This window comes from Zonotrichia albicollis, chromosome 32 (genome assembly GCF_047830755.1).
Source record: "Zonotrichia albicollis isolate bZonAlb1 chromosome 32, bZonAlb1.hap1, whole genome shotgun sequence".
Taxonomy (NCBI): Eukaryota; Metazoa; Chordata; class Aves; order Passeriformes; family Passerellidae; genus Zonotrichia; species Zonotrichia albicollis.
The window spans coordinates 165,954-175,288 of NC_133850.1; the positions used below are offsets into that span (position 1 = coordinate 165,954).

The 9,335-nt window shown below is 66.3% G+C and overlaps 1 protein-coding gene across 3 annotated transcripts; it reads right to left on the bottom strand.

Moving 5' to 3' along the window:
- Positions 1–647: 647 nt before the first annotated feature.
- Positions 648–7,024, bottom strand: HOOK2 (hook microtubule tethering protein 2). Of its 3 annotated transcripts, none has more exons than XM_074530342.1 (21): positions 6,896–7,024; positions 6,111–6,196; positions 5,942–6,014; positions 5,482–5,532; positions 5,225–5,357; positions 5,056–5,123; positions 4,724–4,786; positions 4,560–4,616; positions 4,137–4,285; positions 3,926–4,066; positions 3,229–3,430; positions 3,024–3,134; positions 2,838–2,925; positions 2,619–2,688; positions 2,449–2,517; positions 2,289–2,346; positions 2,109–2,140; positions 1,976–2,029; positions 1,600–1,747; positions 1,413–1,484; positions 648–1,326 (listed from the first exon to the last, which is right to left on the bottom strand). In XM_074530342.1, exons 1-21 carry the CDS (start codon positions 6,935–6,937, stop codon positions 1,177–1,179), a joined length of 1,917 nt encoding a protein of 638 aa, XP_074386443.1. In that variant the 5' UTR covers positions 6,938–7,024; the 3' UTR covers positions 648–1,176. The 3 variants fall into 3 exon arrangements, with proteins under 3 accessions (XP_074386443.1, XP_074386442.1, XP_074386440.1); XM_074530341.1 differs by having other exon boundaries at positions 1,600–1,742; positions 1,977–2,029; positions 4,560–4,643; XM_074530339.1 differs by having other exon boundaries at positions 4,560–4,643.
- Between the last annotated feature and the right edge of the window lie 2,311 nt (positions 7,025–9,335).

The window sequence follows — 9,335 nt, forward strand, 5'->3', positions numbered from 1 at the left end:
GAGCAGGAAGCCTTTTGGCAGGTTAAAGTGAGGGGGAATTCCATTAAAAAAAATTAACGTGATGCAGAATCCTACATTTCAAGGGTTTAAATTGGGGGAAACTCCATGTTTTTCACCATTTTTAAGTTTCATCTTGGGTGGAGACCCCCTTTATCCATCATTTTAGGGCTCTAAACATAGAGGGAACCTCTTTTTCCATTTTTAAGGTTTAAATTAAGGGGGGAAAACCCTTTTTTCATTGTTTTAAAGAGTTTAACTCAAGAAGTTCCCTTAACTATGATGGGAAAAAGGGCGGGTAATGTGAGGGGAAAAAAGGTGGGAATTGTGAGGGGAGAAAAGGGCGGGAAACTTGAGGGGGGAAAATGGAGGGAAACGTGAGGGGGGAAAATGGAGGGAAATGTGAGGGGGGAAAAGGGCGGGAAACGTGAGGGGAGAAAATGGAGAGAAAAATGAGGGGAGAAAGGGGGAAATCTGAGGGGAAAAGGGGGAAATCTGAGGGGAAAAAGGCAAAACTAAAGTAATTTATAGGGTGCTCATCCCCACCCACCTCTGCCACACTCCAGCATCAACCCCGTGGTTTAAAACACCCAAAACTCCCCACCCACACCTCAGCCCCCCAATATCCCCCCATAATAAATCTCCAGCACTGATTCCTGAGTCTTTATTAGAACATTTTATGGGGGTGACACACACAAGCCCCCGCCCGAAATCAGCTACAAAAATAGAAGTGCTAAAATTCCCCCAAAAGACACGGGGGCAAAGTCCAGGCCCCCCAAAATGAGGCGGGGAGCTCAGGTTTGTAGTGTTTGAAACGGGACCAGCCCAGAGCGAGGGGGTTTGGGGTGTTTTGGGGGTGTCCTCTCTGAGCTGGAGGAGGCGGCCCGGCCATGAGGGGCCCATGCCCACCGTGGGGTGTTTGGGGACCCCCGTGGGGTTTTTGGGGTTCCCCCTCTCAGCTGGAGGAGGCGGCCTGGCCGTGAGGGGCCCGTGCCTGCCGTGGGGTTGTTGGGGTGTCCCCATGGAGCTGTTGGGGTGTCCCCATGGGGCTGTTGGGGTCCCCTCTCTCAGCTGGAGGAGGCGGCCTGGCCATGAGGGGCCCATGCCTGCCTTGGGGTTGTTGGGGTGTCCCCATGGGGTTTTTGGGGTGTCCCCGTGGGGTTTTTGGGGTCCCCTCTCTCAGCTGGAGGAGGCGGCCCGGCCGTGAGGGGCCCGTGCCCGCCGTGCCGCCGTGGCCAAGCGCTGCTGGGCCAGGAAGGAGCGAGCGCCGCCGCCACCGCCCCGTGCCGCCATCGCCACGTCACCCTCGTGCTGCTGCAGCGCCAGGCCCTGAGGGACACCAAGGGTTAATTTAATGGGGGTCCTGGGCAGGGGGGTCCTGGGGGTCTCTGTCCCCACTGTCCCTGTGCTCTCACCATGTTGTACCAGGCGGTGACCAGCAGCCGCTCCTCGCGCTCCCGCTGCTCCCGGCTGCGCTCCCAATCGTTCTGGGGGTGTTCAGGGGGGTTCAGATGGGGATGGAGACCCCCAGGAACCCCTCCAAAATTATTGTTAATTATTATTAACTCCTTAATTAATTATTAATTATTATTAACCTCTCACCTCCAGGTGCCGGATCAGTGCATCCTTCTCCTGCAGCTGGCTGCGGAGGAGCTGCAGCACGGGGGCCAATGGGGGGGTGCCAGGGGGGTCCCCAAGGGGTCCTGAGGGTTTTCGGGGGGGCGAGCTCGTGGAACCTCTAAATCCTGATCCCATAGTGGCAATAAAGAGAGAGGTGAGCCAGGAAGGACCCCCAAACTTCCCCAGATCTTCATGGGGAAACTGAGGCACAGCTCATCTCCTGCCCCCTCCCTGCAGACATCACCCCACAGGATCCCTATACAAACCCCAATCTGGGGTACCCCAGAATTTCCCCCTCAGGACTCCCCACATGCTGACCCCTCCCCAGATACTGATGCCCACTCCAGACCCCGTCATACCAGCTTTGGAGAGCTCCAGATCTTCCTCCTCCTCTCCCTCTGGCAGCTCATCCCTGGGGGGACAGGGGGTGGTCACAGGTGGGGGATGTTGGGAGGGCTCCCCAAATTCCCCCCACCCCCCAAAAAACTCACAGGTCCTCGGGGGTCTCCTCCAGCAGCACCAGCTGGGGGAAATTGAGAAAGAGGTGAAGATGGAGCACTGAGATTACCCCAATAAAACCTGACCCCCCAAAACACTGAGACCCTCCCCAAGCCCCACACAATGAACTGGGGTTCAGAGACCCCCCCAAAACCCCCCTGTTCCCTCCTCACCTCCTCCTGCGGCCTCCCCTGCGCTGTCCGAGGCTCAGCTGCCCCTGTGGCCTCCAGCCTGTGGGTGTGGGGGCTCGTTAGGGATCAGGGGGCTCGTTAGGGATTGTGGGGGGGTCTCAGGGGTCTTCTGAGGACCCCCCGGCCCCCTCGGTTCCCCCACCTGTGCTGGAGCTGGTCCCGCTGCAGCCGCAGCCGTCGGTTCTCGCGCCGCAGCCGCGTCACCGTGTCCCTGTGGGGCACGGGGGACACCGGGGTGCTCGTGGGGGACCCCACAACGAATTGGGGACCCCCCATTCCCACCTGCATTTTTGGGCACCCCCATGGACTCACCTGAGCTCTGCAGGAAGGATCTCAGCTGCCAAATTCCGGGGAGGGGCTGGGCCCCCCTCCAGCCCTGCACCTGTGCCAGGTAAAGATGGATCTTGGGCATGGGGACAGCAGGCGACACCCTAAAATTGTGCCATGCCCACCTAAACAGCCTGGAGCCCCCCAAAGCCCCCCTGGCGTTCTGTCACCTTCCAGGTGGGGTCTGTGCCCCCCAGCGCTCACCTGCCCGGCTCAGGTAGCTCTGCTGCACCTGCGCACAGCGCAGCTCCTCATTGGCCTCGCGCAGCGCGTCCCGCTCCTCCAGCAGCCTCTGCGGGGCACAGGGGGCTCAGGTGCGCCCCAGGTGTGTCCCAGGTGCGCCCCAGGTGTGTCCCAGGTGTCCCCAGGTGTCCCCCCAGCCTCCCCCACCTCCTTCTCCTGGCTCAGGGCCTCGAATCGCTCCTGCAGGTGCCGGAACTCCAGGTGCCACTTCTCTGCCCTCAGCGCCGCCTCCGCCTGCTGCCCGCTCAGCTCCTCCACCTGCGCCAAGGGGACACGGTGACATCCCCGGGCACGGTGACACCCCGGCGACGGTGGCACAGCCACACAGCCACCACCTGTCCGTGCCCCTCACCTGCTTCCGTGCGGCCTCCAGCTGCGCACAGCCGGCCTGGGCGCGGCCCAGCTGCTGCTGCAGGTGTGCGGCCCTGCGCACCTGCGCCGCGTGCCGCTCCTCCAGCGCCCGCGCCCAGCGCCGCAGCTCGCCCGCCGCCGCCGCCCGGCCCCGGTACGTGGCCACCGCCGCCTCCAGGCGCCCGGCACGGGCCGACGATGCCCTGGGGACAGGAACAGGGGTGAGGTACACCTGCAGCACCTGAGCACAGGTGAGCTGCACCTGGGCCCCGGTACGTGGCTATCGCCGCCTCCACGTGCCCTGTGCGTGCTGACGACACCCTGGGCACAGGACAGAGGCATGGTGAGGTGCCGGGCTCTGCCACAACACCTGAGCACAGGCGTGCTGCACCTGAGCCACAACACGCGGCCACCGGCAGGTGATGGCACTGCCCGGATGGTGACAGTGACACTGCGGGAGGTGGGGCCTCCCTGAAGCCTCCCTGGCTCACCTGAGCAGGTGCCCAGTTTACTTTTGCAGGTGGCCAGTTTACCTGGGCATGCACCCAGCTTACCTTTGCAAGTGCCCAGCTCACCTTTGCAGGTACCCAGCTCACCTGAGCAGGTGCCCCACTCACCTGAGCAGGTGCCCCTCTCCCCCCGCTCACCTGAGCAGGTGCCCATCTCACCTGAGCAGGTGCCCATCTGCCCCCGCTCACCTGAGCAGGTCCATCTCGTCGCGCAGCGCCCGCGCCTCCCCCGCCAGCCCGCTGAGCTCCTGCGCCCGCGCCTGCAGCCCGCGCGCCTCCTGCTCCAGCCGCGAGCAGCGCGCCCGCAGCTCCTCCCGGCCGCTCTCCAGCCTGCAACGACACCCCCGGGCTCAGGTGAGGCTGCAGGTGAGGGGGGGGCTCGGGGGGGGCGAGGCCTCACCTGTAATTCTCCTCCTGCAGCTCCTCCACCTGCGTCTGCAGCCGCAGCAGCTTCTTGGCGGCGGCGCCGGCGCCCTCGGCCTCGAGCTGCTCGCGCAGGGCGCGGTTCTCGGCGGCCAGGTGGCCCTTCTCCTCCAGCAGGGTGGCCACCTGCGGGGCCAGGTGTGCGGGAGGGGCAGGGGGATGAGGGGGACCCTCCCAGGTGTGTGGGGGACCCTCCCAGGTGTGCAGGAGGGGTACGGGGCTGTGGGATCCCCTCCCAGGCGTGTGGGATCCCCTCCCAGGTGCTGCCGCTGCTCACACGAGCTGGCAGACAATCCCTTCGCGCTCACCCTCAGGTGAAAATTAGGGGCACTCAGGATTTGGGGTGCCCCCAGGTGCCCCCAAGTGATTCCAGGTGCCCCCAGGTGCCCCCAGGCCTCACCTGCTGCTCCAGCTCCCGGCAGCGCTGCCCCTGCCCCGACCCCTCCTCGGGGGGCTCCTGGCTCAGGTAGTAATAGCGGCGGGACTGGGGGGTCACAGGGGGGCTCAGACACCCCCTGAGCCCCCAAATTCCCCCAAACACCCCAAAATCTGCCACCACCTCACCTGAGTGTCAAAGTTCCCGTAGGTCTCGGCCGCCATCGGCTCCGACAGCTCCGGGTCCAGGAGCTGCCACAGGGAGGGAGAAATTGAGGTTTGGGAGGGGCTCAGGGGGGGCTACGGGACACCCAAAAACCCCCGGGGGTCCCCAAAACTCCCCCGAGACCCTCCAAGGGCTGTGGTCCCAAATCTCCCCCAAACACAACAGGCAGGACCCCCCGACAAATACTCGAAATCATCCCCAAACCTCCCCAGTGATCCCCCAACACCACCCAGGCCCCCCCCCAAAACCTTCAGGGACCCCCAAATCCCCCCAGAGCCCCCCAGATCTCACGCACCTCCTGGATGGCCGTCATCACCTCGTGCTGCACCGACTCCTCCAGCGTCATGATGCGCTGGATGTGCTCTGGGGGGGATTTGGGGGGTCAGGGGGTGTTTTTGGCGGGTCGGGGGTGTTTTTTGGGGGTGCTTTTGGGGTTCCCAGCGCCCCCCCAGCCCCGTACCCACCTTCCCTGCGCTCGCAGCTGACGGCACAGCCCAGCACCAGTCTCACCAGTTTGCCCAGCTGCTCTGGGTCCCCGTGCCGGGCGGCCGCCCCCACGTCGGGCACGTGCTGCTCCCCCACGGCCTGGCCCAGCACCTTTGGGGAGGGGTCCTGGCTCAGAGACCCCTCCCCACCCTCAGGGGCTCCCCAAAATCCCAGGGAAGCCCCCAGACCCAAAACTGGGGGGGTTTAAAGCTGGGACCCCCCAGCCCTGACTCACATCCTGCCAGTACTCCAGCACGCTCTGCAGCACCTGGCGCAGGTTGTTCACCTGGGGAGGGGGCACAAGGTGGGAACACCCCCAAAAAAACCCCCCAAATTGTGCTCACAGCCCCTGGGGACCCCGAAATGGGATCTGCACAAAGAACACCCCAAAAGGGGGCTTGCAAATGGGGACCCCCAATGCTGTCATCAAAAATATCAATGTTCTCCAAAAGGCCCCCCCAAATCAATCCTACCCAAATCAGCGCTCCCCAAAATCCCTCCCCAAAAACAGCCCCACAAAACCCAACCCTCTCTAACCCAGCCCCCCCAAAAAATTCCCCAAAACCAGCACCCCCCACAAAAGGAACCCCACATTGTGACACCCCCAAAACCCCCTCCCACCCCAAATTCTGCCCCCCCCAACCCCAACCCCCAAATTCTGCCCTCCCCACCCCAAACCCCGCTGCCCCCCCCACCTTGACACGGGCACTGCTCTCGGTGTCCTCCCGGATCCGGCCCAGCCACGGCTCATCGAACCACGACGGGTCACTGAGGGAGGGACACCCCAAAATCAGCCTGGGGGGCCCCTCGGGGGGGTCCCCAAACTCCCCAAATCCCGGGGTGCCCCCCCAATCCATCACTCACATCTGGTGCAGGACGTGCGCCAGGGTGACCCCGCTGGCCAGGTCTGGGGGGGCCGTGCACGGACTGGGGGGGTCAAAGGTCTGCAGCTGGGGAGGGGGGAAAAAATGGGGGGGTCAGCGACACCCCAAAAATACGGACACCCCAAAAAACTCCGCCGGGGGGAACAGGGACACCCCAAAACCCCCGGACACCCCCCGGCGGGGATCAGGGACACCTCAAAAACCACGAACAGCTGCTCAAAGGGGGCAAAGCACCCCAAAACCCCCCCAGACCCACATGGGGGGGTACAGAGGGAGGTGGTGGTTTTGGGGGATCCCCCTCCCCCAAAACGCCCCCTGAATTTGGGGGGGCAAAGGGCGCCGGGACAGGGACAAAGGGCGGGGGGGTCACAAGGGCTCGGCCACGTCCCGGGGGGGGACAAAGGTCACCGAGTGGGGTGACAGGGACCGGGGGGGCACAGGGGGGTCAGAGGGTCCTAGGGAGGGTCACAAGGACTTGGGGGGGCACAGGGACCTGAGGGGGTGACAGGAGGTCATGGTGGAGCCAGAGGGTCCCAGGGGGGGTCCCAGGGGCCATGGCGGGGTCAGAGGGTCCCAGGGGGCTCACGGGTGTCCCGGAGAGGTCAGAGGGGCCATGGTGGGGTCACAGGTGCCCCGGAGCCACCGAAGCTCCCGAAGCCGCAGGAACCGCCCGGGGGTCCCGTGGAGGGTCCCGCGGCCGATCCCCGAGAACGGGGGGATCCCGCTTGAACCGGGGGGTCCCGGGGGGGTCCCGGCCCCCCTTACCCAGGTGAGCAGCGCCCCGCACGCGTCCCGCCCCGCCGCCATGTCCGGCCGGTCCTCCAGGGACAGCGGGCCGGTCCTCCAGGGGCACCGAGCCGCGCCCGGAGCGGCCGCACCTGGCCCCGCCCCCTCCCCGCCCGCCACACCCGCCGCGGCCTCCGGGGCCATAGAGTGGCACCTAGAGCGGCCTCTTTGCCCATTTCCGGTCGCGCCCATTCCGCTTTCCTGCTGGACCATAGAGACGTGGGGCAGAGTGGCCACACCCGCGCGCTGCGCCCCCTGGCGGACACGGCCCGCGCGGCAGGAGCGGGGTCCTCCAAGGCCACAGAGTGGCGGCCAGAGCGGCCCCCGGTGAGTCAGGGCCGCGTCCCGCCGCCCCCGCGGCCGCGCCCGCCGGGCCCCGCCAGGCCCCGCCGGCCCGCCGGGGTCAAACCGGGCCGTTCTCGCCGCGGGGCAGCGGCGCCGGCCGCGCCCGCGCTGCGTCAGCGCTGAACCCGCCGGCCTCGGCGGCCGGACCCCCCCCCCGGTGCTCCCAGCATGGTCTGAGAGCATCCCAGTGCTCCCAGTAAGGTGCTGGAACTCCTCCCGTGCTCCCATTATAGTCTTGGGGGCATCCCAGTACTCCCAGTATTGCTCTGAAGGCATCCCAGTGCACCCAGTATGGCTCTGCGCTCATCCCAGTTTGGTCTAGGGGGCATCCCAGTGCTCCCATTTGTATCTGGAACCTCCCAGTCCTCCCAGTATGGCTGTGGGGCCATCCCAGTGCCCCCAGTATAGGACGAAGCTCCCTCCAGTGTGACTCCAGCACCCTCCCAGTATGCTCTGAGGGCATCCCAGTGCTCCCAGTATGACCCTGGGCCCTCCCAGTGCTCCCAGTTTGGCCCTGAGCCCTCCCCCGCCCCCCCGGACATCCGGGCCCCCCCAGCCCGAAACCCCGGTGGCGGTTGGGGCCGTTGGGGGCCCTGAAAGTCCCTGTAGGGAGGATGGGGGGACCCCCCGAGGCCTCTTTGGGAGCGAGACCCCTCCCCAGAGCCCCCCCAAACCCCCCAGCGCCTCCCCGGACCCCTGTCCCCCCCCCCCGGGGGTCACTTTGGGGGTGACGCCGGGAGGTCACGGCAGGGCCAGCCCTGAGTCACGGGGAAGGAGAAGTCGGGAGGGAAAACCCGGCCCCAAAATCCCCTAAAATCCCCTCAAATCCGGGGGGGAGAGGGGAGGAGGGGCCTGTTTCCCCCCCCGGAAGTCCCGGGGGCCCCCCTGTCTCTACCCTTGCACACGCAGGGCTGGGACACGCTGGGGACGCACCTGGGCATGGTCCCCCACCCCTGGCTGCAGCCCCTGGGGGTCCCAGGGTCGTTTTGGGGTGGTTTTGGGGATCCTGGGGCGATTTTGGGGATTCTGGGGTGGTTTTGGGGATCCTGGAGTGGCTTAGGGGATCCTGGAGTGGTTTTGGAGGGTCCTGGGGTGCCTCATGTGGCTCACATGGAGACACAGAGGGGACCCGAGGGCACAGGTAGAGCTCAGGAGGTGACACAGGTGTGGATGGCCGGGCACGTGACCCCTGGCACCCACCTGCGCCCCTGGCACCCACCTGCCCCCCACCCGTGGCGCTCACCTGTCCCCCTTTGCGCGCTCCACCTGCTTTTCACACCTGAGCCCCCTCCTGCTCACCTACCCCTTCGTTTGACCTCACCTGACCTCTCCTTGCTCTCACCTGGCCCCCTTGCACACTTGCCCCCCCCTGTGCTCACCTGTCCCCCCCTTTTCCCATCTGTGCCCCCCCAAATGCTCCCAGGCCCCGCCCCTTTTCCGATGGAGGCGTGTCTATGCTGGAATAGGCGTGTCCACGCAGGACTGGGCGTGTCCTCCGCCTCCCGAGCCAATGGCGGCGCGTTTCCGCCGCGCGCGCCCATAAAGCCGCGGGTGCCGCGCGGGGCCGCGGGTTCGAGTCTTGCCGCTCCCGGATGGAGCCGCCGTTCTACCGCCCCGCGCCCTTCCCGGGCGGCTTCTGCCGCGCCGAGCCCGACTACGGCTCCTTACCGGGGCCGCTGCCGCAGGGCCCCCCGCAGGAGCCCTTCCGCGCGCTCAAACCGGCGCCGTGCCCCGACGGCGCCTTCTTCGGCAGCGGCGCCGCTACCGGCGGCTTCTTCTACCCCGGTACCGGCGAGCGCGACGCTTTCACCGGCAGCTTCGCCCAAGCGCTGGACGAGCTGCACCAACCGGGGCCGCCCAACGTGGCGCTCCCGGAGCCGCCGGCGCTGAGCACGACAACGGCGGCGGGGATGGGGGGACCCTTCCCGGGGGTCCCCGGAGCGGAGGCGGCGGAGGCGGCGGCGGAGCCGGGCGCGGATTCCCCGGAGCGGCTGCAGGCGGAGCGGCGGAGGCTGCGGAACCGGCTGGCGGCGAGCCGGTGCCGGCGGCGGAAGCTGGAGCGGATCGCGCGGCT

What these genes read in the sequence shown, in the direction of transcription:
- HOOK2 (XM_074530339.1), bottom strand. Translation starts at nt 6,937, where the DNA reads ATGGCGGCGGGGCGGGACGCGTGCGGGGCGCTGCTCACCTGG. An exon ending in AGGGGAGGCCGCAGGAGGAG is followed by an intron (nt 2,141 to 2,288) that starts GTGAGGAGGGAA and finishes AATTTCCCCCAG; the next exon opens with CTGGTGCTGCTGGAGGAGAC. An exon ending in CTGGAGCTCTCCAAAGCTGG is followed by an intron (nt 1,748 to 1,975) that starts TATGACGGGGTC and finishes TGCCACTATGGG; the next exon opens with ATCAGGATTTAGAGGTTCCA.